Source organism: Lepisma saccharinum, chromosome 25 (genome assembly GCF_977018435.1).
Source record: "Lepisma saccharinum chromosome 25, izLepSacc3.1, whole genome shotgun sequence".
NCBI classification, from domain to species: Eukaryota; Metazoa; Arthropoda; class Insecta; order Zygentoma; family Lepismatidae; genus Lepisma; species Lepisma saccharinum.
The window spans coordinates 10,136,223-10,163,947 of NC_139253.1; the positions used below are offsets into that span (position 1 = coordinate 10,136,223).

The window sequence follows — 27,725 nt, forward strand, 5'->3', positions numbered from 1 at the left end:
CCAACGTTGCTCATTTGTCAAGAGATTTTTTTGCGCTGTATGACCGGTATGACAACTGACAAGTTTTCACGAAGTTGATGGTTGCGGTCTAGCATTATTAAAGTTGCCTTCTTCTACCCCAGTGACTACTCCCGTGCAATGTGATAAAATACTCAAATAAAAAAAAATACATTTACAGTGATGAACATTACAATTAACAATTAAAGTTAAATCAGAGAAACGGGACACTCTCATTTAAAAAATAAATAAAAGTATTCTAAACACTCAGTTATGAAAAGCTTTAACACTTTTATAAATAAAATACTCCATTTATTAAAACGTGTAAAATACGTATTAAACATGAATGCCAACTTTCCCAACGTTTTGGCAAAAAAGTTTCATGAGGTCGTCTATAAGAACCTTTAGTCTATGGTGGACAATTTCACTTTTCTCTCGGAAGTTCCACCCATGGTTCCACGTCTGTGGTGTCCTTAGGGGCGTTTACGAAGAAAATAGCCAAAAGTTGTTTCTTTAGTAGTCGGCGGTTGTTTTGTGCTTGAACTTTGTTGATTAGGAAATTATAAATTGTACATGATTCAGTTACATTTTTTGTAACAACTTAATTACAATTTATGAAGAGGCGCATACGAAAGAAACCTGGAGTTACTCAGTTCCATGGTTAGGACATTCTGCTAAATACTTCCTATCTGACAGATCTCAGTCGTCTTCTACGGGTCACGTGAACTTATCAAGCAAGCAGCCATGATGGTAGGTGGATGTAGTAAATTAAGATTGTTTTATGCAAATTTTGTTTGTTTCCCTTCGTTTATTAATTTGTTTTCTTTTAAATGTTGCAGGACGGGATTGATGATGGTCCAGAACTTCTGAATGATGATAACAGAAAGGTGAGAGAGATTCAGTTTTAAGCAATATCGTGTTGCACGTATATTCTTCTTGAAGCTACAATTTCGGGCTCATAGTTACGAAGATATTAAGATAAATTGCAGACAGTGCATTCCTTTTCTCCTGACACATATTTTATATATGTTTCTGCTGTATGTTCATAAAATCTTCCATTCTCTTGCATTGTACTACTTAGTGCAAGGCTTATTTCTCATTTATATTTTCGTGGTAGAAGAACGGTGTATGTAACCTGTTGCTTTTACATTTCTTGAAGTCTTCCTTTCAAGGTGATTTGTTGCGTAAAACTCTATATATTTGGTATGCGAAATCTGAGACAGGCAGAATTAAGGTAACAGTTCGTTATATTGGAGACACATTTCTTCATTTTTACAGAAGAAACTACTTACGGAAATGAGTTTCTCTAAGGTTACCAACGTTCGTCGAGGTATTTTCTTTCATCGTGGTTGACCTGGAAATCATGTATTTTTCAAGAGAAATATCTCGCCGACGCACAAGTGCCATTGCTTTCGCTACGTGAACCGAATGCTGCATACGTTTGATGTAACCCCCTGTCAGTGTTTCCAACCCTTCTTTTTTTTTTACTATGCTTGCCTAACCTAACATAACCTTATCGTAAATGGTTCATGGGGCTATCTGTCAGCTACCCATGCATAATGTACAATTTGCACACGTGAAGAATACGATGGTAGGTATTTTTCGGTGAAGATGGTTGGAAACACTGTGGAGACTGATTTCTTACTGTTTACAGAAGAAAGTACTTACGGAAATCATTTTCGGTAGCATTGTTGAGGTTCGGGAATGTAGTTTTTATCCTTTTCAACGCCAATTCATGTTTTCTTCTGGGAAAATATCTCTCCGACACGGAATTGCTGTTGCTGCCATTTCCTTTCTGCATGTGAGCATGATGTTCCGTGTTTTAGATGACATAACCCTCAATAAGTGTTGCAAACCATGCCGTGTTTTCGCAAGACGATGATGTGTCGAGGATGCATCGTGAAGTTTTTAACTATTTGCCTAACCTAACCTTACCGGAAATGGTTTGTGGGGCTAACATCAATGGTTTGTGGGGCTAACATCAATGGTTTGTGAGGCTAACACCAATGGTTTGTGAGGCTAACATCAATGGTTTGTGGGGCTAACGTTAATGGTTTGTGGGGCTAACGTTGATGGTTTGTGGGGCTAACGAGGTATTAGGATAATTTCCAATCCGGCCACGAAATTAGGTATTTTTCGGTGAATAAGGTTTTAACACTGCATTCACACTCCAAATCTACAAAACACTGCCACATCGCACGATGAACCAGTACGCTGTCGCCATATTGCATGTTAGAGAACTGGGAAATGGAAGAACAGTAAGTATTCGTAAATGTAAGAAATAGACATTATTTCCATTAGAAATTCTTTATTGCACCTAAAGAAATGTTCTACAATGCAGAATTGTACGTTAGCAATGTAAAAAATAGGTGTCTCCACTATACAGAACTAGTACCGGAAACACTGCATACCTACAACGGTAGTCAACCTCTTCCCGCCATATTGTCTGTTATGGAAGCAAAAAAAAAAGGAATAAAAAAAAAAACTACTCTCTATGTGAAAAAATTGTGTTTGTTTTCGTGTAAAAAGCATAATGGCACCTTGAACTATGTTCCACAATACACAATTGGTAAGTACGAACCATGCGAAACACACAATATCCGATTTTAATGTGTCTCCGATATAACTAACTGTTACCAGAATAAATTTTTCAGTTGTCTTCTAGGATGAATGAAAGTGACAGAGGAGGACTGAAGTGAAACATTATTTATTTTACAATATTTGTAAGAAGTGGAGTGTTGTTCATGGTTGTAAATTACTTGAATCTTGGGCACACTAACTATATGCTAAATATATATTTAGTACAGCAAAACTTTATATCACAGTTGTTTATTAGCCATTCTAAATTTGATACAAAATTGTACATAATATGTTAACATATAAAAAAAGGATGAGGGCCATCATGATGGCATAGAGGTAAGGTCATCACCTTGTAATTTATGGATCCTGGGCTTGATACTGAGAGATTGTATGTAGTGCTATGGCTTTGACTTAAACTTCAAGCTAAAGGAGCATCAAGCACAAAGACCCAGGCTCTGATTGCATAATTCTGATACCATTATGAGTTTGTACATGATTCATATTCTAGTCTTGTGTGCAAGCACATGACAAATTTTATTATTCTCCTTGCACTCTTTGTGCTGACAATTTTTTTCAATCCCCCCTATATGCTTACATGAGTAGGTTAGGCAGGACATGTTTGGTGCTGTTAGCATTATCATTGCACTCCTACGGGCTTACATCATCACTAATTATATTTAAAGTTTGGTTGCCTTAGTATTTTTACGCTTTGTTTCACCTTCTGTATGTGTATACAACATTTTACATGTGAAAATAATACTTTCAACAGAGGGGGGCTTACGAGCATGGTCGCTAGTACAATCTACTTTACACACCATACTTGTTTGTAAATTAATACATTCTGCATCTTCTAACACAAGAGGTTCTTGAAACTTGACACCTGATTCCACAATCATTCCCAATATTCTAAATGCATTCTTTATTTTCACATAAAACTTTCAAAAGTCATTACATTATCATGACTGTGATCCAAGTAAATTATATACAAATGCATAATGGACATCATCCCAAGTCAAGCATTTTATAGAGCGGCTGTGAAGTACATAAGAGACAAGGTTCACCAGTGAGCATACAACATGCTCATGTTGTGCCTCACCGATGGCACAGGGGTAGTGTTGTTGCCTTGTAATCAAGGGTCCCGGGTTCGATACCCAGTGGAGGATCGGATCCAACTTTAAACTGTAGATCCGCCAGCCCCTGTTGTGGTGGAGTAGTTAGCACATCGTGCTATGATGCCAGCGGCCCCAGGTTCGAATCTCAGATTGGGCATGGGTTTTGTGAGTGTCCATTCATCAATTTTGCTCATCGCCATCAATTAGCCAAAAGTGGCACAAAAAGCAAAGTAAAATACAGCAAATCAATCAATAAACTGTAGGTCCAGTCCCGATTAGCCTTACTGTGCATAAAGTGGACTTAAAGCACCAAATTAATCAATGAAACATGCTCATGTTTTTAAATGTTTCTGAATCATCTTCCTGAGGCTTGGGATGAGTACCATACTTAAATGCTTATTTTACGTTAGATTACTCAAGTGTATTTACTTTGAGCTGTTTTTCATATCCATTTTACAATACCGGACCATTCTCCGATTTCGTTCATATTTCACATACTTAATGATTTTGGGCTCCTGATCACGAATCTGCAGTTAATATTTAGGGGTCACGTCTAGAAATTCGAAAAAAAAAGGGGGTCCGTGATAGCAACCGGCAATGCACGATTGCTCATTATTTATGTGTTTCCAATACTGAAAGAAGGAAATTACAACCCCAAATTGTAACTGTTTGCGTAACCTAACCTTACCGTGAATAGTTTGTGGTGCAATGTGTGAATGGTGTGTGGTGCACCGTAAAAAAAATCTCAGTTTCGTAGCACTGGAGGGACAAATTATAACTACAAAATCGAGATCAAGTGTCCTAAAATATTAAATATGCAAAATATGAACGAATGGCCTGTATTATTAATATGTACCCAATTAAAATTTACTAAGAAAAACCTATGAAAGAAATAACTTTATTTCCTACCTTCAAAGTCCCCATCTTTCTCACTCCACACAGATTACAAAAGAGTAAAAGCAACAGTGTGGCAATGTAAGTGATTTGTAACAAAAATGGTTTCCATTATTGTATACGGAGAACGATTGCGGTAATTGAAAAGCTTATTTTACAAGTTCTACATGCCAAATAACAATTTCAACACGTTACTACCACATGTTAACCTTGGATACTTCATCAGGACTACGTATTTTGTGAGTATAAGAAGTAGAATAGAAATTTGATTTCGTTTTTTCAGTATTAGAAACAATATAATCCGGTAAATAATGAGCAATCGTGCATTGTCGGTTGCAGTTGCAGACCCCCCTTTTTTTTAATTTCTACACGTGACCCGCAAATATTAAGTGCAGATTCATGATTAGTAGCCCAAAATCATTAAGTATGCGAAATATGAACGAAATCGGGAAATGGTCCGGTATTGTAAAATCTTACCTTAATTAAACTCAACCTTCATTTTATGAGGATGATATTGATATTAATGTTGCTGAATTCTTGAGTTTCCTGTAGTGTTATGAGAACTAGAGTAAAGATGAGTATTATCTAGTTTCAACAAATATGTTTGTGAATTTTGAAAATTTGTATAATCAAAGAATAATTAAGTGATGTTTTGCACTTTTAGCCTGGGCGATCAGAAACTGTAGATCTCACAGACAATTCTCTAGTAGTGGACATATCAGATGCCTTAAGTGAAAAGGATAAAGTGAAATTCACTGTCCATACTAAGGTAAGCAACTTAGTTTTTACCATTTGGATATTTATTTTGTGTTGGCTGTTTCAACAGGTATTCTTTCACTGTGTGTTATGCGTTGATTGGAACAAAACTAAGATGCCTTATTGTGAAGTAGTAAATGGTTCTAAATAAACCAACATGAATGAGCTAGGTGAATAATTAGGTTTTTATTGGACATTATTGCCTAGAAACCCAATTGTCCAAATGTAATATCATTTCATTGGTGAAGAAAGGTATGAAGATCCTTCCATTAAATACAAACTTGCCTAATCTCCAAAATGAAGCTACTTGGTCTCAGTTCCCACTAATTCTTCCCTGTATCAGTGTGATGTGATCAGCGTGTAGCGTTAAATCTAAGGTAACAATATGTGCTTGTGGTTAGAGGACCATCCATTTATCTCAAGTTAAATTTTTTGTTAGTTTTATTAATTACTCCCTCTGTCCCATAATTATAGTCCGGTATGCCAAAATGGTGACTTTTTATTTATGTTCTTTTGGATACTTGATCGGCAAATTTGTACTGATCCTTGAGTAATAACATTGTATGACTCTTTCCCGTGTTTAATTTTCTTCTTCTGTATACACAAATGTCACAGTTTGCCTATCGGATAAATATTATGAGACAACAAACAAAGTGTACCGGACAATAATTATGGGACAGAGGGAGTATTTGCATTCTTTGAATCATGCCATCACTAAATATTTTTTTGTAAATGTTCTTTTCAGACAACCTTGCCAGAATTTCAAAAGCCAGAATTCCTTGTAGTCCGTCAGCATGAAGAATTTGTGTGGCTCCACGATAGGTTTGAAGAAAATGAAGATTATGGAGGTTTTATTGTAAGTAAATGCAGGAACTCCATTCTTTTTCTCTAGTGTTAGTACATCTTAACAAAATAAAAGCAAGGTATAAATTTGTATGGTTTCTGAAGCTCAGGAATATTGAATCAAAGTAAAATATGTATCATTATGATAAATAATTATGTAGGAGTAGTGGATTAGAAATGTCACCAACATTTGCTATCTCCTGATTACATACTGCATCGTTTATACTGAATGATTTTTCCAACCTGCTTATACATGTTAATGGGAGTAGTAAGTTATGTAATCATGAGTAAGTTATAGGACTAATATCCAGACATGTACCTTAAAATTGGTCCAGATTTTCAAACCCACCTGTATGCTTCAGGGTTAGAGAAAGAAAAGATTTGGCAAAAGTGGTTAAGAATTTTTTACATGTCTGAACATTTTTCTTCTAACCCATTTATGATGCTGATGATACATGGCATGAAATTACGTTTTTTTATTATTATTGTTCTTTTATTTGAAGATTGTGTGAAGCAGGTTTGGTGCTCTTAACATTGTAACTACCTTTCTTCATCCTTGGAGTATTAGCCATTTGTACATTTTTGAGTAGTTTGGGATTCTTAAATTTGATTGCCTTAGTATTTCCAGACTCTTCTGCACACACATAAAATGTTTTCCGTGCAAGAAAAGTGCTTGATACAACAGTTTGCTTATAAGCAGGTTACTTGAGCAACCTACTATACACCAACATGATTTCTTGTGTATTAATACTTAATTTGACTTTAAATTCACAAATTATTTTCTCCAAACTTCCAATTTAAGGACCCTTCTGATTTGCCAAAGTTGCTCATGTTATGGATCTGTTGAAAAGAACCCTGAAATTCCTAAACTTACACCACTCTCCTGAAAACAACCTTGAATCATGCATTGCATCTTGATTTTTACCATTACGTGATTTGTCTACCAAAAAGGAATATGAATTGTAGAAATTTTAAGGTGTGTTTCACTTGTGGTATAACAAAACTAAATTTTTGCCTGTGTGTACAACTTGTACATATCATCACCCAATTGAAACCCAGCACTGTAACGAGGGGTATCTCTTAAAGTGTTCTCAAATTGTAAGTTTGTGTAAAACTTCCCACTCTCCCTTAGATTCCTCCAGCACCACCTCGGCCTGATTTTGATGCCTCCAGAGAAAAGCTTCAGAAGTTGGGTGAAGGTGAGGGAACAATGACGAAGGAGGAATTTAACAAAATGAAACAGGAGCTAGAAGCGTAAGTGCCTGCTTGCGATGAATGTGCCTTGCTGCACATATCTTTTGCTTGTCATTCATGTTATGCGGCCAAGCTTGTTGGGTGGTCTCTTGACAAGTGTGTCATGAAAGGTTCTGTGTGTTTGTGTGTTCTTTCATCAATTTCATATAATCATCATTCATCCTCATTACTATGTACCTAAAATAATACAGGAGCACCAGAAAATAACATGACAAATTCATTGTTATTACTTCTCGTGTTTAACTTACTCTTACAGCTATGGAAGTTTCAGTTGACCTAAACTAGTCTCTTTACCCCTTTAAACAATCTATTCTGCAGATTTCCAAACATTCTACTTGTGTGTATCTGGTTGGCTGTCACTTTTTCCATCTTAGGGTTATTGTAATGATGGGAATGATTATATGAAAGATTAAACTGTGAATATCACCATGCACTGCCAGTTTTGAACCGCAAACTTTCAGTGGTGTTATTATTTATTAATTTCAAAGTCCCCTACGTGAATAAAGAGTATAGCAGAAACCTTGATTACATACTTTTGAGGGGACTGAAGCTAAGAATTTTAACAGACATTAAATAAGTTATTTTGTGGTTTAAGGACAGGGAAGATTTAATGTATTTTATGAGAATATAAAATCATGGAATGCAAAAGTGGGATTCCTCTAAATATATATTGCCAGGTAAATAATAAAGGACCCAGCTTTAGAATGCTATTAGGATGTGGCCTAGTAACTTAATTACCTTCTGTAAAATAGATGTAAAAAAATACAGTTGAACCCCGATTTTACGTTCCTCGATTTTACATTTTCCTGCATTTTAAGTTTTTTTTCAGCTTGGTCCCCTGAAAATCTTAAAGTTGAGGTTCCACGGTATTTCTTAAAGGAATATTCCTAATTTCAATTATTAAATATTTTAAGTGAATTCAAATATATGCAGGGTGTGTGAGTAGAATTGGAGTGGAAAATGCATAAAGGAAAAACATCTCTACAAATTCTAATTTTAAACATTTATTGAAACTTTCAGAAACAAGAGCAAAGTAATGCTTTATAGATCAAACTTATTCACTGAAGCCACCTTCAGCTTCAATCACTGCCTCCAGCTGACCCTGGAAGCGAGAACAGGTGCATTTTACAACCTCTAGATAAATCTTGAAATACCTGGCAGATTCTCTTCCTCAGCTCACCTTTATTGTTGCAGGCAGTCTTATTAGTGATCCTTTCAATCTCGCCCCCACACATAATAGTCAAGAAGATTGAAGTCAGGTGAGTTTGGAGTCCACATATCAACGGTAACATGGTCAAGAAAGTTATCCTTGAGCCACTTCCGAGTTTTCCAGCCATATGTGCTGGTGCAGAATCTTGTTGGAACACGTATGTTCTTCCTACGGCAACTTCTTCAATCCAAGGCTTGATTACAGTCACCAGAACATTTTGGTTTACTCTCGGACCTTCTTCAAAGAAGTGTGGGGTCATAACATGGCCGTCACTGCTGATGACACCGACGGCCATGGTGTGAACAGGAAACTTTGTTTACATGACTGGGCACATGTTTAGGTCTCACATCCAACCATATGTCGTGTGCTTGATCCTGGTAAAAGTTTTTCTCATCAGAAAAAAAAATATCACATGTTTGGTTCCAGAGGATCCTTGATTTTGTGCAAAAGTTTCTTGCTCTTCACGAGAAGTGTCATTTTCATGTTTTCAGTAAGAAGCTGTCCACTCTGCATCTTGTAGGACTTCTAGCGAAGATCTTCTTTCAAACACAGCCTCACAGTGCTCTCAGAATCGCTCAGACGTCGAGAAATCTCATGGATGAGATGAAGGGGTCATTGTCAATGAGTGAGTTGTTGCACATTTGAAATGAAAATTTTACTACTTATCCTCTGTTCAGCTCGATTTTGTGTTTTTTAGCCTCGGCCTCCACATCAAAGTCTGGATCTGCCAACTGCATCATCCCGGCGCAGATCGAGTAGACTATCACCTTCCTTCTCCACTCCTCAGGCCACTCATAATCATCCAATCTGGAATGAAAAACATGGATCAAGAAAATCTTGTATTATCTGTAATTTCCTGTTTAAACTCGCGCCAATTCTACTTACGCACCCCATATATGTGGAGTGAAGAAACTGTTTTTATTGTTGCAATGTTTTTAATACCAAATGTATTTTCAGTTTATAGCTAAACTAATAGCTTTTTCTGTCTCCAGGGAATATCTAGCAACTTTCAAGAAAACAGTAGCAATGCATGAAGTGTTCCTCTGCCGTCTTGCCAATCATCCAGTTTTTAGGAATGACCATAACTTCAGAGTTTTTCTAGAATACGATCAAGACGTAAGTGTGTTTTTTGTTTCAGCATGCTATGCAGGAAGATTGAATCTAGTTCAAAAGTAGGAAAAATATTTTTTTGTGCTGTCCTACAAATCCTACAATTGCAAGTTTTAACATGCAATAATTTTATATAGAGTTAATACATAATTGTGTCACATTAACATGTTGTTCTCGTTTATACATCATATCATTCCTACGTTGTCACTAATTTACAATGTAACATTTTGGTTTGAATTTTGTTCTTTCCAGCTGTGTGTGAGGGGGAAGAACAAAATGGAGATTTTTCATGGAGTAGTAAAGTCATTTTCGAAGACAACCGATGAGCTGTTGCTTTCTGCAACTCAGAAGGACGTTGATGAATTCTTTGAGCAGGAGAAGAATTTCCTCATAGAGTACCACTCTCACTTGAAGGATGCCACTGCAAAGTCTGATAGGATGACAAAAAGACATAAAGGTAAGCCAGTTTAATACCAAGATTAGTTTTGTTTTGGCAAAAAGGCCAATAGCGTGTATGTCCACTTTATGCTTAAATAAGTTACCGAGGATTAATATTTGATCAGAACCCCTGTAATTACTTCCATGGGGGCTCAATCCTAGGACCTTTGCTTATGGAGTAATGGCAACATTATTAAGAAAAAGACAACACTTCATTACTATTTGTGTTACAGGGATTAGATCTGTAATTACAAATAGTGGTTAATATTTGATAATGATACAGCACATTAAGTTACAGGCAAAATTTATTAATCATATATTTCTACAAAAAATGTTATTTTTTGTTATTATTTTGGTATTTTTATATGATGTTGGTCATTCTGTATTGAATTGCTGTACTGTCAAGTTTTCAATATGTGTACTGTTACGGTTTGTAAAAAAGTTATATTATTGTTCCATCCATAAAATATGTGTGTGTGCAGGCACGTGATTAGAAATGAGCATAGCATCACTGCTGATAGTCCTATGCACTGAAATTGGTGTCTGCAGTGTTATCAATGGAATGGCACCACCAGTGATGCATAGGCGTAATCTTTGCAGATTCTTGGACAGTAGGGTTAAAAAGATGTAACCCTATAAGTAGTAGTCTCAATGCTCAGTCTTGGCAAATTCTACAATGCGCAAGCTATGTTTCATGGGATCTCTGCCATTTGAGACACATTGTGTATCCAATCACACGCAGGTTATACGCAAGGTGTCAAGATCATATCTAAATGACATGCACCACATAATCTTAAACTATTTATTCCTTGACCTAAACTTGCATAATCTTAAACTATTTATTCCTTGACCTAAACTTGCCACTAAACCTTTGTAACAAACTCCATAAAAAACTAGAAATCAATCAAGTCTTCCATTGTCTAAGGTATTATATGCCATAGTGTCCATTTACATTCTTGAATGACCAGAATGCCACACAAGAGTTTCATGTACCACTTACTGTTCTTCATGGCAGTGAAACATGACATGGCAATGAAAATTGCAAATCCATGAACTCTTGTTACTCAACACCTGCATTCAATGCGTAATATCTACCACAACAAAATTGTGCCTGTTAATTACCAAGGATATTTGTGGATACACTATATACAGTGAAACCCTGATTGTACATTAACAGATGTTACATTATACTTTTCTGTTCACAACATATTATTACGTTTTCCAGATTTTACACATTTTCACACAGTCATAGTTCCCTGAAAATTGTATAATTGAAGTTCCACTGTATATATTCTCCAATATGCAGGTGGCCCGATGAATGTAACCAAAATACTGTCTAAATACTTTTGGTTACCTTTTTTTGTCCACCCTGTATGCTGTTGATATGTGAAAAGTATAACTGAATAGTTTTTGCCAATAAATATTACTTTTTTTCTTGAAGCTCTTAGGTAACTAAACTCTTTTTGTTATTTCCAATCAATTATTTTTTTTACTTTCCCATCAAGTAGAAAAGTACAGGATGAGTAAGTAAGAGTTAAATGAAATTTTATTTTTTACAGATGTTGCTGACACGTATATCAAGATATCATCAGGTTTAATACAACTTTCAACAATAGATAATAGTGATCTAGAGAAATTTTTAACAAAAATTGCAGAGACATTTGAAAAAGCTCGGGTGAGTTTGCTGTTCTTGTACAATTAGGAACTTAAAGTAGTTTCTAATGATCAGCTTAGAACAGTTAGGTATTAATATCCTGCAATATTTGCACAAATCTTATGAATGATTGTTACTGTTTTAGTATAAGCATTTTGTTGATCACATTATGTTGTAGCTGTTTGGTAGTTGAATACAACAATAAAAAGTTCGTTATATTCATGAGAAAAGGAAAGGTACATATCATGTAGACCAAAAGTAATTTTTTTTTGTGAGTATGTGGTTACACTGCCTTTGAGCTTGATCCTTATGTTTTTCTCCTTGCATTCATTTGGCAGTACTGATTTGTGTCTCAACACAAAAGGTGAGGGAGGTATCCAACAGATCTCACAGTGAAATTGTTGCTGCTTGTGGGAACATTATGAATCGAGAACATGTGACAAAGTGATGGTGTGAATTCTCAGGAGGCAGGGCTAATGTTGATGACAAAGAAAGGTCCGTTCAGTTGTCTTTGATTTGTGACAAGCTTCTTCACAGAATTTAAGAAATTCACGCAGAGAATATAGTAGAAGTATGCATTTCCTGAAGTATGTAGACCACAATTCATGAGGTTGTGGCCATGAAATTAAAATTGTGTACGTGCTGGTGGGTCAAAATGTTAACAAGACGAACACGAAACGAAACGGATGGGTTCAGTGCTCAACTTTTTCCCGTGCTACACAGAGGAAGATCAGTTTCTGGACTCCAGTGTGACTGGATATGAAACGTTGATTTATCACCACATGCCTGAATCCAGCAACACTCAATGGCACCTTATCCATTCTCCCCCCCCCCCCCCCCCCACCCTGTAAAAGAAATTATGGCTTCCATTTCCTGGAAACATACTTCATGCCTCCTGGCACAATTGATGGTGCTGCATATTTGTCACCCTGGAAGGACTTCACGGGCCATTCAAAACAAATGGCAGGGACTATTTGACATTCAGCATCCTGCTTCATGACAACGCTTGGGTCCACTCAGTGAATGCCACCATTGCACTTCTGAAAGCTTCAAGTGGGATGTTTTGGACCATCCACCATATAGTCAGTCCAGACTTCACACCCAGCGACTTTTACTTTTCTTCACCTAAAGAAACATTCAACTAAGATGATGGGTCAAAAGTAGTAGTCATGATTTGTTTTACAGGCAGGGGCAGAGTTCTATGACTGGGATACAGAAACTGGTTCCCAGACTTAATAAGTGTTTGAATAATGGCAGCAACTGTGTTTTAAAGTAAAGTATGTACAGGGTAATTAATTTATAGTGGAAGTTTTGTAAGATAAAAATTATGTGAATGCATGTTGGCCTTTTTTTCTTTATTTTCTGGACGTGCTTCATGTATAACTATGGCACAAACATGCTTAAAATACACTTCTTGTATTCAATAGAGCAACATTTTAAGTTTTTGGGGGGCCAAGGTGAAAAAATTAATATTTGGGTTTCCGTTGTAAAATAATTTCCCAATTCTGTTTCAAAGCACCTCATTTCTAATCATTTTGATGCCCTTATGCTTAATTCACAACTCTTCACATACACTGTTTCTCTGTATAACATAATCCTTTCCTTGCATAAGTCTCATTCTGTTATACTGTTTCTGTTGCAGAAAATCGAAGGTCGAGTAGCCTCTGATGAAGATCTGAAATTGTCTGATACATTGAGGTATTACATGAGGGATTCAAACGCTGCGAAAAAGTTACTATACAGAAGATTACGTTGCTTAGCAAATTATGAAAATGCGAATAAAAATCTGGAAAGGGCTAGGACTAAGAACAAGGATGTTCATGCTGTAAGTATATATATGTATATATTTTTTTTAATGTAATGTTAATGCCTTATTTTTGGTTAATTTGTAAACTTTTACTCTTATAGATGTTTGAAAGATATATAATCAGCACAATATATTTGGCTTTCATTCTTCTGTATTGTTTAGTTCTCCCTCTATCCAAAAATAATAGTCACATTTGTGGACCTAATATTTTAAATTGTTAAATTTCTCCTATTGTTATAACTGTAATATTGATGATAATCTTCACATTACAAATAAATGTCTGATGTGTTCTCCTAAAATGTTACATCAAGGAAAGTGTTACGTTCCTTGTAACAACTGTAAATTAGAAAAGAGGAAAGCTCTCATTTTATTGGTCATGTAGAAACAGTGACAAGTGTGCTGAATGAAATGCGGCTGTCTGCTTCGTAACATTAATTTCTGGAGCCATCATACTCTGAGAAATGGAACTGTTATCTTGGGATGGAGAGAGTGACATTGACTGAAATATTTTACTTTTGTTATTCACAACAATATAATAGCAATAAAAGTTTTCGGTAGGGACATTTTCTGAACAAATCCTTGGCAACTGTATTTATACCCACAGTGGTCATGTTGTGATATACATGATACCAAAATGTCAGAAGAGACAGTAACAGAATCGGAGACAACTGATTTTAGAGAGAGAATTCTACATGGCGTGGTACATTAGACCTAACACTTTTATTTAGTGAGTCTAGTCTCTTCCACACTGGCAGTTATGGCTGCAAGCTTCTGGTTGATTTGTCAATTCATCTTCTACTGTCCTCGTGATACTTGTCATGTTTGCAACGTTGGATGTGGAAACACAACAAATTTTCCTTTACAGTGGAATACAAAGATGTTACTCTACAAGTAAAATAAGACTAATACCTAATCATGAATCTTCAAAAAGAAGTTTTCAAACTTTTCCTTTCAAGAAAGGAATAATGTTATATTGGGCAAAATAGGTAAAGGATTAAAAACTTAGAACTCCTTAGATACCAGGAAATCATGCCTAGCCAGTTCGTCTCTCGCTGTCAGTGGATCAGCCTACATGTTTTGAAAACAGATCATTTTTAAGGTGCATGTCTAGACATGTCTTTTTGTTTCACTTATAATGCTAACAATACATGGTATGAAGTTATTTTTAATCTAATGAGGTTAGTAATATGGTATACTAATCTGTTGCCACTGCCTCTTAAGTACAATGCCAGGAAAATTTACAACTAGTTCTTTTTTTTATATATAAAAACAATTATGAACTTTTAATGCATATATGGTGTTAGTAAGTAGTTAATGTTTCTGATGCTTAACATTTTCTGCTTTCGAAGGCCCTGGAAGTTGCTGATGTAAGTACCCACTTTGTTAGGTAGATAGCAACTTTTATCAGCTGTGAGTTTGTATTTTATTGTATAGCTTCACTTGCTTGTGTTCTGCTTCCTTAAGATTGCTGGCATGGCAGCATGCAATGAGAGGCGACTTCGGATGTGTGGGCTCCTCTCCAGATTAACTAGTTGCAGCAGAGCTTGGGCTAGTTTTCTTTCAGGCAGCCATTTTTATTTGTGAATTTATAATCTAATGTAGCATACTTTGATGTATTTGTTTTGACATTAAATGCATCATTTTTCAAATACTTTTTTTTTGGGAGTGAACCATGGTGTAAGGGATAACCTTTTCTGCAGCAACCCAAATGTCAACCTCACTTTCACATAGTACACCCTGGACTACATTTTGCAGTTTGCAGATTAGCGAGGCTCTGGTGTGTGAACTTGGACCAGTATATTCCTTTGTGAGGCTTGTGTTTTTGTTTTTCATGTATGTTTGTGATTGTCCCTTTGCAGTTAGTCAAAAGTGGCAGAAACATGAAGTAAAATAATTCAATTCATTCATTGACGGTGATCCAACCTAGGGTTAGTGACCATCAATATTAGGAAAACAGTCTTTAGCAATAAAAGGTCACCCCTTGAATGGAACCAAGGCAATTTTCAATTATTCAGCTCGTACTATGTGAGAAAGTTTTTTAAAAAAAAGTAAAAGGTAAAGTGTTCCCCTGTGCTTAGCACCACGTCATGAAGGCGTATAGGGGGTGCAGGGGTAAGGCCCCACACTTTCTTGATCCGGTCATGAGTGGGGGTGATGTGATCAGCACCATGCCCCTGACCACCTTTACCCCCCAGGTACCCATGTAATTTGACACCGGGGGTGCTTCCAACGTTAGAAAAGTTCCCGGATTTGAACTGGCTGGGGATCGAACCCGGGACCTTTAGCATGGTAGTGAGACACGTTATCTTCGATATTGTCGAATGTGCCAACTACAGGGTGAAGTCTGTCACCTGTCAAGTCTTTACGTAATCATTTACCACAAAATAAAGAAGAAAAACATATCTATACTTATTTTAGCCCTTTCGTATGTTTTATCATAATCCATTACATGATCAGTACACACACACATGTAGTTAATAAAGAAATCAAAATTTCAGCACAAAAATGAACTGAATTTCAGATATAAATTTAACATATAAAATATACTTTCAGAGATATAGTGAACAAAATCTTGATTTTGAAATGTTACTTCCTAAAATATAAATTTACAACCTGTAAAGTTTATTCTTTTCTACATAAGTCTTTTATCCAACGTTTTGCTGTGATTTATGTAACACTGAGGGTGATCTACACTTGGATAGTGTCCTTAGCAAATGAATTGCAAATTTTATGTTAGTGTTCTTTTCACAATTTACATATGTTTTCACATTTTGTGAGAAAATGTTTCAGGAAAATGCATTTTCCCACCACACAGTATTGTGCAATCTCATATTTTGTATTTCTGGCCAAAAAAAATATTAAATAAAAATAAATGTGACATGCTAGAACATGCTTATGCAATAAGAATGGTAGTTTTGTTTGACCATATTGCAACAATCTTTTCTTGTCAAATTTGTAGATTTACAGCAATTACATGCATACTTAATGTTATTGTGGATATGTATATGGCTACTCATGTGTTTGTGTGTAATGGAGCAGAGATTTTCACATCAACCTTCTTTTAAAATGTAGTGAAAAGTGTCTACTCTGAAATATTGTAGCTACAAGTAGTAATCTCTCACTATAATTACTGCCTGACATGAGTACTGATTACTTTTGCATGATGCATGGTACGTGTCTTGCCAACACATGTAAAACTGATGCATTGAAGGATGGATTTTTCTAATGGTCAGTTGTGTGCATGATTCTTGTAAATAGTTTGTGTTAACTCTTTGCAAAGAATGGTTCGGGGAAGAGAAATCTTAAAACTTTGCACGTACACACACATACTGTGAAGGGGAGTAGGAAAGACTCGGTGGGCAAAAAATTATGTTCAATACTTCTACTTCATTTGTTCATTAAGACCTTTAGTGTAGCAGCCAGATAATGTGTTAATATGGGTGCAAGTAGTAAGGTGAGTTGGATGAAGATAAGAGATAAGGGGGGATAAGGTTTAGACAGATCTATTCTATGGGAGGTTCCGAGTACTTATAAACTTAGAAATACTTTACAGTAATTGTTAATACAGGGGAGAAAATATGTTCTGTTGATTTTGCAAATTGTCCCTTGTGATATTCGTTGCAGCTATAAATATGTATTCTAGCACTAAATATTTCCGTATACATAAAGAATTGTGTTTAGATTTAGTGTTTGAATGCCAAAGCTTATGTCTATGTGGAAGCTACTTGGAGAACATTACTAAATTCTGCCTTGTAATAATACTAGGTTTGATTTCATGTGCACCTCTTCACTTCACTTCTAAGGCAAAGCAAGTTAGCTCTTGTGCATTAAAAGTACCTTATATAGTTCCGACTGAACTTTTGAAGACTTGAACAGTACACTGATAAAGAGAATCATGCAATGTTAGCGGATCAGTTGTATGTGATTCTTGACACTTATGACTATTATTTTTATTTGTCAGTTATAACAGGTGGTGCAAAAAGAATGCATGTTTTTGCGCCACCTTGTATAAAGAAAATGATTGATCTTTTCCAACTCCTGTAACCCCATTTTAGAATTTGCTGGCAGTGAACATATATTGTTTCAGTTCCAGACACTTTACTATTGAATAATTTGAATTATTTTTATTTTATTTGTAGGCTGAATTGGCGCAGCAACAAGCCTGTGAAAAGTTTGAGCAGATGTCTGATAAGGGAAAGGAAGGTAAGGAAACTGGTTTAAATTGCTTTTTTTCATGAATGAGAATGAATTTGAAATGTAAGACATGTATAAATTTGTTTAGTTGCCATTCAATGTGTTTGTGCTTGAGACAGAATGTTAGTTCTTCTATTGAATCAAGAAATGTGTTGCATTCTTGCTGTGGAATATTCTGGGTACATATCCAAGAAAGTCATGGGTGGATCATAGTGCTTCTTCTTTCATCTAATCATCATTCATTCTCACTGAAGGTTAGTGAACCCCTTTCTCCCCTTATAATGTTTGTTTTATTGTAGAAAAACATAAAGCTTATATTCATGATAGTCTGTGAAATAAATAAGTTTATATTATGTAGCATAATAAATTAAGGCAAAACACGTTTGAAAAAGTAGTGTGAAATACGGAAACAATTTATGTATTCTGCTACTTAATCAAGAGTGTAAATGGTTCGCTGGGAGGTTTCCAAATTTCAAAAGTGAAGTTTTTATATGAAAGTCACCCAACTTTGTGACTAAAATTTTCCTCTCAACTTTCAAGATTGTTCTTAACACTAGAAGCGCCAAGCTGGTAATTTTGAGTTTTTCAAATTTCAATTTCTGCTTTGTACAGAAAAAATTTTCTTCGTGCGTTGAAATTTTGTGACTTTTCCTAAAATCTGCAGTACATTATTACTGCTATGCATTATTTACAAAAAAAATAATACTAATGGAAATATTTGTGTTTCTACCTAGAGTCGTTTTCATGTTCAGAAGACACAACGGCGCTTATGGAGAAACCGCACAGTGTTGCCAATACAGCGCTAGCTCATGTCGCCGGGAAATGATGACCTTCCTTCACAATGAAGGTGTTACATATTTTGTATATATAATGATAATTATATGTAATTATTATTAATATTATACTGTGAACGTTACAGTTATTCTTTTTACTATGGTTCATTGCGATCACTACACACGCGAGTGTAATGCACGAATATGACACTTCAGAAATCACTTAAAAAAGTAAAAATCACTGAGCGCTCACACAACTGAAAACACTTTTTCGAGAGAGGAAAAAAGTCTAAACAGACCAAAGCAGATCTCTCACTCAAGTAAGGGGAACCTGGCACATGGGTTACATTTAAGTTGCAACCCAAACAAACAAATGAGTTATGGCCCACGTGAACTGATAAGACGTGAATGACTCAAGCAAGGCATGTCATATTTCTAGTCACGTGTTGGAAAGCCTTTCAAAGGTTAATATGGTGTCTATGAATTTATGTGTACGTTGGAAACTGGAAGGTGATCTTCATTTCAGTATTAATGTCGACAGTAATGTAAACAAAAACAACGTGTATTTGCGACAGCACTAATGTTGCTCACAACAGGAGCATTGGAAATAATTGTCAATTATTAAATTTAAGTAATTTCAATTCTATTATAACAAACTGCATGAAGTTCATATTTTTACTGAATGGAAATAAAATAACTCGAAAACTTGGTGGTGATACCGGAATGCTGCGGTGAGCCAGCTCAAGATGGCCACACAACGTCTCCTTACTTCGCGCGCGGTTCGGGTTAAAAAGAAACTCCAAATGCATGGAAGTAATATTTCTGGGAACCTTTGAGTGGTTATAAAAAATAATTTCATTATTTTCTCCACAACTTTGTCGCTGGAAGTTTTTACTTGGAATTACAGAACAAAAAATGGCCAGCGACGACATTTTCTACTGCACGCATATAAAAAATCTCCACATACTTTATTTGAATATTTTTTAATGCAAATATGCTTTAAAGTATTGATAAATTCTGAGTACCACCATCACCTATGACAATTAAAAAACAGTGTCAATTTTTTTAATAATGAATGCTTCAATTTTACGGCATGTTTCAACGTTAGGAATGAAAACAATGTAAAAATTATGTTTTCACAGAAAATTTGAGTTTTTAATTTATCTAAAATTATGTAAGCAAGTTACCAGTTTTTTGTGTTCACCATCGTATTCTCTACAAAATTTCCTGCAAAACTGCAGGTACCGATTTTACTTAGGCTAAATTTGTAAATCCAGAAATTTCACAACAGCGCGCTCGTATTTCCCATAAGAAAAGCATTGCCCATAAGAGCCCATTGTGTCTTCTGAACGTGAAAACGACTCTAGAAGCGCCGTTGCCGGTAGTTTTGACCGCTAATGTATTTCAATGGAAAACCACTTCTCGGTTGGAACGTTGAACTCACAGTTTCCACCCCTATTCTTCCTTTCTCTTTTGGACTCTCCATATATGTTGGCGTATTGTCGAAGCTGATAAGGAGGAGAAAGTGAAGACTCAGTTTCGTTTGAACACTGCAGTTTGTAAGCATGTTTTCTAGACAATGTGTCCTCAGTCCAGAGGAAAATTTGAAAGTATTACAGGAGATTAGTGAAAATGAATCCGATGTCGAGGACCCAGATCTTACTGTAGACGATTCCATGCTTCGACACATACAGAAGTGTACGGAAGAAGAAGCAGCTCGAAACCAGCAACCCAACTGGCGTTTGTCATTACAAGAACTTGACGCTTTCCTGGCTATTTTATATGCTAGAGGAGTGTATGTATGGGTGCAGTTCTATAGACTACGATTTTTTATGGAAAACTACTTTGGGGGCCACCTTTCTTTCAACAAACTATGTCAAGAAACAGATTCAGGGATATAATGAAATATCTTAGATTCGATTCAAAATCATCCAGATCTGAATGATTACAAACTGATAAATTTGTACTGTGCTCTGAAATTTGGGACAAATTTATAGCTAATTGTAGGAGGGATAAATCCAGGGATAAATCTGACAGTTGACGAACAATTGTTTCCTTCGAAAGCGAGGTGTAGATTTACACAGTACATGCCAAACAAACCATACAAATTTGGTATAAAATTTTGGATGCTAGTGGACGTACATTCCAAATACATGTGCAGTGCCGTTCCATACCTTGGGAAAGATGAATCAAGGAATTATAATGTTACTGTACCTGAAAATGTTGTGTTGAGAATTACTTCACATCTAAATGCGGGTAGAAATGTAACTTCTGACAATTATTTCACATCGCTAAAACTCGCTGAGAAGCTAAAGGAGAAGAAGACGAGCCTAATTGGCACTATGAAGAAAAATAGAAAGGAGATTCCTAATTAAATTGTGAACATTAGAACACAAGTGTATGAAACATGTTTGCTAAAAAAGGGGGACATTACATTGTGTGCATACCAAGCTAAACCAAACAAAAATGTTCTAACCTAAGCTCCGTGCATTCAGATGTAGAAGTAGATTTGCAAAGCCAGAAGAAACTCCTAGAAACAATCAAGTATTACAACAAAACTAAATGCGGTGTTGATGTTGTTGATCAAATGGCACGCAAATATTCAGTCCGTGCTTCATCACGTAGATGGCCGGTACATGTGTTTTACAATATCTTAGATCTGGCAGCAATAAATGCATGGGTAGTTTACAAGGCAGTCACGGGGAGGAACGTTACGAGACATTACTTTTTGATAGAATTAGCTGAGGAACTGAGAGAAGGACATTTGAATGCAAAGCCAAATAAAATATTATCAACATCAATATCACATGCACGGAATGTAAGTGGCTCTGTTTCCAGAAAGAGGTGCCAATGCCAGGTGGCATTGTGCAATGAAAACAAAACAAGTGACATTTGTTCAATGTGCAACAAATATGTTTGTGGAAAATGTGGTTCTGGTGTAGAAAAGGCACTGAAATGCAAAAAATGTAATATGTGAAATTTCATGACGGAAACTTATTTCCTTTAAGAAAATGAATATTATTGTTGTAATTAGTGCATGGAAAATAAAAATCGCTGGGTTTCATGATATTTTTGTATTTTTTTACAAAATATTTTGTTTTATTAGTAATAAGATGATTATTGGCAATATCCATTTTGAGAAATGGTCAAATTTTAAATACCAGTCATTTTGACCGGAGGTGGCACTTCTAGGTAGTAAAAAATCCTGGCGCTTCTAGTGTTAATTGAAATTGTTAAAACTTGTACCAAGTATGGTTTGAGTAAATATATGTATTCATAAAAAGTATGTGCTGGTCTCCGTGGCAGAGTGGTTAGAACATCGTGCTACGATGCCAGGGGTCCCGGGTTCGAATCCCGGCCTGGGCATGGATGTTTGCGAGTGTCCATTCATCAATTTCATCATGTCATCACTCATCCCCATCTTCGCAAATTAGCCAAAAGTAGCACAAGAAGCAAAGAAAAATGTAGCAATCAATCAATTATTACAAGTATGGTTTGAATGAAATAATGTATTCACTTATCTGGGGAGGCACGGTGATCCTGTTGGTAGGACACATGATTGCCATGCTCAAGACCTAGGTTTTATCACCAGGGTAGGTGATCTCGGGGGGGGGGGGGGGGATTTCTCCAGGATTGGTCCTTAAATGGAGCCTCTAAGAAAGGATACCTTGCGGAAAGGGTGAAGGCAGCCAGTGTGTGGTGCTGATCAATCATCTCGACATCCCCCCTCTCCCCCATATCTTCATGGCATGGTGAAATGAGCACAAGGTAGTTTTACCATTATTCTCTCACCTGATTTATAAACAGGGAATGCATTGAGGGCCTGTAACATGCTTGTGAAAATTTAAGGATTTCTTTGTTTTATTGCTGATTGCTGAGTAAACAGTGTTAAAGTTTGTGAGTATCTTAAATCGTCTACTTTACCATATTGATAGAGCACTTATTTCGGGAGAAATTAGATAAGGTCAGATAATGTTTTACTGTTTACTGAGCTAACCAACTAAGAGTAGGAGGAGAAGGGTAGGTGGCTGAGGGATGCACCAGCACTTACCTCTGCATCCTGGCAGCGGCACTGGCTGCTACTATCAATGGTCCACCAACTAATTACAACTGAAATAAGGTCTGGTGACAGGGTACCCTTTGCTTAAATAGTAGCCAGTTCTGTTGTACTTTGCAACCTCCGTTTCCTGTGGAATTCTCCTCTGCAAGTCGGAGCATTCCAGGAGACGGAGGAAACCGGACGAGAAGTACACCAGGAAGCAAACGTTCTGCACCCGCATCCCTAGCCTAGCATCCTTAGCCTAGGATTTTGTGCAGGTTGATTACTAACTTATATTCTTATTTTTAAATTCTAGAGTTGATGGACTTCAAAACAAGACGGGTAGCTGCATTCCGAAAAAATCTAGTTGATCTGGCGGAATTGGAATTAAAACATGCTAAAGTAAGTTTTTGTTTTGTTTAATACTTATTCATAACGTGATTACTCACATCTTAAGATAGGTGAAAATAGCCTATTTGCTGATGCACCCATCCGAAATTTTTAACAAACAAATTAATTAATCATATGATTAAAGTTTTTGTAGCAAGACGTACTTATGATCAATATTTCAAACTTTGTTACAAAATGCACTAGAGCTTTCATAAAAGTAATTCCGATTCCACTAAGAGAAGGAATAGTTTTGCTTAAGCTGAACATATATTTCTATAGCATGTAATATATAGCATGAGAATATTGAAAATAGATCCTTTTCCTTTGGTCATATAGATTATGTACTTTTTTCCATCACATCTGTTGCAAAGTTTACAGTGAATGGTAAGATTTTTTGTAAAAAAAAAATTTTCGCACCACACTTCATAAACATCATAAAAACAATCAAGGCAAGCCTTTGTTTTGTTGGGAATACTAATTTTGAATTGACGTTGATCTTTCTTTAGGGATTGGAGATTAAGTGCAAGAAAGATCATTGTTTTTCCATAAATTGGAACTAAGAAAACAAAGGTGCATGGTTCAATGGCTTGGTTTGTATGGATAATTTTCCTCAAAAAACCTTGTATATCTTATGGAGAAACAAAATACTCCCATTTTTGCATTTCTTAGAACAAACCCTTTGCCAGTCTTTCCTCTTACAAACCCTGTGTTTTGAACCTTGATTTTGAGCTGCTTATTCCTAACAAATGGCTTGAAAAGTTGCTTATAAACCAATGTACTTAAATCTCGATATATCTAATTTTTTTTGGTACCTAAACCCAAAGGAATATTGCTGCACCAAAGTAAACCTTCCACCTGTCCCTAGCCTTGACCAGAACAATCCAATCCTGACCATCCTTGTGGCGGAGTAGTCGGCATAACAGCCTCCATTTACATTTATATCATCATCATTCATTCTTATGATTAACCTTTTGAGGACTAGGATTTCAATTGTAAGGGGCTGAGCACAGTTTTATCTAAAAATTTCAGGACATTTTGGAAATTAGGCATCTGCCAACGGGCCCTTTACCAACGCTAATCAAAAATGATGAAACAAACATGTAACCATAGTCCACTAAAGTTTCACCCTCCTCCCTTCAATAATAAGGAGCCAGCAGTTAAAAGATTTTTTGTAATTAGAATAAATAAACTGCCTTGCATTGATATTCTGCAAATTTAGTTGTTGGACTGGCCCTATATGCAGAAATAGGTTAAATGTTGTAGGTAATCACCATCAATCACCTAATTACGCTTTATAAAGTAAAATGTTAAACTGCTATTATAACTTACATATGACATGTCACTTGGAAAAATATGCCGACATTTATGGACATTTATTAAACAAGGTCGTCATTTTCATTTAGTGACAATTAGGGACAACTTTCCAATTCTGAAATTTCCTGAAATTTGCATTTTTTCAAGGTTCTTTCTTTCTTCCTTCCTCCAAATGTGGGACGTGAGTGACATGTTGTCCAAGAGAGGTCTTTAGTCATGAGTACTTGCAAATTTTTGAGCAATTTGCATCCATCTGTCGGATTCCAGAGCCAGATTTCAATAATATTGCAGACTTTTTCTTTTATAAGAAGTGTTTTTAAAAACACTAAGTATAACTGTTTTGTTATTTGAGTGTCAAAATCACATGTATATTAATGAACAGAACTGAAATATCATCGTTAGTTTTGGCAATATGATATGTTAAATGCAGTCACATGTTGCTGGTTCATGTTATGGAGGTAGAAAAGCTACTACTACTCGTACATAAAATAGCCAAATACTATCCTTGCCAGTGCCAGCTTTCCTTCACGTCTATCTCAGCATTGTGATTCTCTTGTGGAGGTCTCATACAATCAGATTTCCTGTCAAGCATTCCTATCCCATACCCATCTATTATAATTGATAAAATAATGAAAATCTACACTCACTCCACATTTCATTAGTTTTGGATTATTTACAGGGCTGTTCAATATGGTTAGTGCAGAAATAAAATAGAATACTATTCATGCCTAAACTGACATGCTGTAACCATCATGGCATGAATTGATAGCATTGTCAAAGTTTTACATGCACATGCACATTTCAAGGATTCAGTGTGGGTGCTATTCATCCAAAGGTATTTCTGTAGATGCCATACAGCATATCTTTGGATATCGATCCCCAGAGCCTATACAGGCATCAGTGGATTCGAACTGCTTCATTAAATCGGGAATGCAGTTCCTTGCCGAATTAGTCTGGCAATCATGACAGTCAGTGCTCAAAGTGGAAATTCCTAGCTGAGGGATGCTTTATCGAGTTTTGCAGATAGGTGTGGAATGCCTGTGCAAATTATCATAGTTGAGGGGATGCTTTATGAAAATTTTCTTAACCTGCATCAACCCCCGCTTCGAGCACTGATGACATAAAGCAGGGGTTTATCCAAAATTTTCCATCTGGGTGGGTGTAGGTTTGTATTTATGGGGATGTAAGGATAAATTTAGAACCAAAATGGCTGTAAATTGGGCATTTGTGAAATATTTTAGGGGGATATTGATGAAATTTGGGATGAGGGTGTGTGGAAAGTCCACCGACGTAAAATGCCTAACTCTGCTTCAGTGTCACCTTCTTGCACACACAGCACCACTAGTGTGTCTTACCTACGCAAGAACTACTTCGCCCTGTGACTGCTAAGTTCACCAATCTCGCTGCAGCCTTTCTTTTTGCACTCTCCTGGTTGAATAACCCTGTATTACAGTTTCGAACTCGCCAGTAATCCCACCATGTTTGTTGTAGGCCCAGGTGCAGCTTTTCAAAACTTGCCTGGCCGTGTTGAAGGAAGAGTGATAGAAGGAGAAAATCCAAATCTGGTTCCTGACACAATTAGTCCTGAGCAAGCCAGGCTGTCTATGATTCTTCCAAGTCGGATAAAGATGATCTGTGATTGTTGCATTTGGACGGTGCTCAAAGATTATAACAAGGGGTGACTTTCAGGTGGACACTCAGAGGGTTATTTAAACTTTGTAAATAGTTTCATAGGATGTTCTGGTTAAGTGTTGGTTCAGAGTGGAAGAACAGGATATAATTATTATTATTATTGTGCACGATTCAATTTGTTTTTCCTTTTCTTTGTTTCAAATTCACAATCAGCAGGCTTGTAAAATATGTATGTGTACAGTTCCCTATTATTAGACATGCATCTAGTAATTTCTTCTTTCATAATAAGTATATATACACACATATCTTATGATTGATTTGAGGACATGCCCATATAAATATAATATATATAAAAATATATATTTGTATAAAAGTAATAACTTGTTGCCGCAAAACATTATGTTTCCAAGTTTGTTTTATGTTACAAGCTGACTTACTAAAGTGTTTGTTTGTATTGAAAGGCTTTATTTGCATGTGAGTGTTTTGTATACTTGTGATAATAACTAACAATTTATTACGCTAACAGTCTGTTTATAAGAATTACAGTACAAAACAGAATTAGAGAATAATTGGTATTTATATTTTACAACTGTATATTGTAATGCAAAAATCAAGCTGTATAATAGTTGCCAAGACAGAATGTACAAAGGCATTTGTACTTTGTAAAAGTAGGTTATCTTTTGAAAGATGCACATGTAGAAATTTCACTCAAGGACATATTCTTGAAAATTTGTTTAAAGAATAAAAGTTGTGATAACTGATTCGGATGACACTTTGAGGACCAATGGGATTCCAAATGCGTTCTTTCTGTGAATGGTGATTTGTACAGAGCATTATATTCTCCTGAATAAATATAATTGTCTTGACTGTTTGTATGTTGCGTTTATCCTGTGGCAGGCCGTGACAATAACCAAAACCTGCCTTAGCGTTAAGTCATTCCATGTTTAATTTGTCACTAGTACAAAGAACATATTACGGCAACTTTTGTCAGTATAAATTTCATTTCACATATTTGAACAGAACTGTTGATTACAGGCACTTTCAATAAGCTGAAAGCGCTTGGGCTTGATTGTTTATGAATGTCCATTCATCAATTTCATCACTCATCCCCATCTTCGCAAATTAGCCAAGAGGCACAAAACGCGAAGTAAAATAAACTAAATCAATCAATCAATCAATAAGCTGAAAGTTTAATACCTAAAACTCTTGCATGCAAAATACTTATGGTTTCAATCTGAGATATATCAATTAATTTCCTGCTCAAAATATGGACTATACAATTTTACACAAATCCTTGTATAAGATGTAGGCATGTATTTCATTGCAAGTTTTATTTTATAAATCAAGGGTATTTCAGCATACTTTGCCTTGCAAAAACCTGTCTTATTATTACATTGTTTGTCATATTTGCTTTGTTATATCATGGTTAAAGGACAAAATGCTGAGTATTTATGTGAAGGTAAAATTACGTGAATATTGTACAGAAAAATTTCTGAAGTAAAGAGGAGACGTTATTATTAAATCATGGTATTTTTCCTTCTCAATAAATGGCTTTGGTATGAAGGTTACAGTCAGGCACGTAACCAGGGGAAGGGCTAATGGGGCTGACGCCCCCTCCGAAATCCTACAAATATCTAATTTAAATTGTAGTGTTAATCAATGTTACTTCATCAGCAGGATTAAACATACTGTATAATGCTGAGAAATTCATCTTCAGGGCACTGCCCT

The 27,725-nt window shown here is 35.9% G+C and overlaps 1 protein-coding gene across 4 annotated transcripts; it reads left to right on the forward strand.

Annotated features, from left to right (window-relative positions):
* Positions 1 to 443: 443 nt before the first annotated feature.
* Snx6 (sorting nexin 6) lies at positions 444 to 27,519 on the forward strand. Of its 4 annotated transcripts, XM_083111227.1 has the most exons (13): positions 444 to 747; positions 837 to 884; positions 5,248 to 5,352; positions 6,085 to 6,195; positions 7,315 to 7,436; positions 9,639 to 9,762; positions 10,009 to 10,213; positions 11,754 to 11,869; positions 13,491 to 13,673; positions 15,005 to 15,022; positions 17,795 to 17,858; positions 22,978 to 23,063; positions 25,857 to 27,519. In XM_083111227.1, exons 1-13 carry the CDS (start codon positions 742 to 744, stop codon positions 25,905 to 25,907), a joined length of 1,239 nt encoding a protein of 412 aa, XP_082967353.1. In that variant the 5' UTR covers positions 444 to 741; the 3' UTR covers positions 25,908 to 27,519. The 4 variants fall into 4 exon arrangements, with proteins under 4 accessions (XP_082967353.1, XP_082967354.1, XP_082967355.1 ...); XM_083111228.1 differs by lacking the exon at positions 15,005 to 15,022; XM_083111229.1 differs by lacking the exon at positions 837 to 884.
* The last annotated feature ends 206 nt before the right edge of the window (positions 27,520 to 27,725 follow it).

Bases quoted from the DNA above. Each gene is read 5' to 3' on its own strand.
- Snx6 (XM_083111226.1), top strand. From the start codon at position 828: ATGTTGCAGGACGGGATTGATGATGGTCCAGAACTTCTGAATGATGAT. The intron at 11,870-13,490 runs GTGAGTTTGCTG...TTTCTGTTGCAG, and splicing joins AGACATTTGAAAAAGCTCGG to AAAATCGAAGGTCGAGTAGC. The intron at 23,064-25,856 runs GTAAGTTTTTGT...TGTTTGTTGTAG, and splicing joins TGGAATTAAAACATGCTAAA to GCCCAGGTGCAGCTTTTCAA.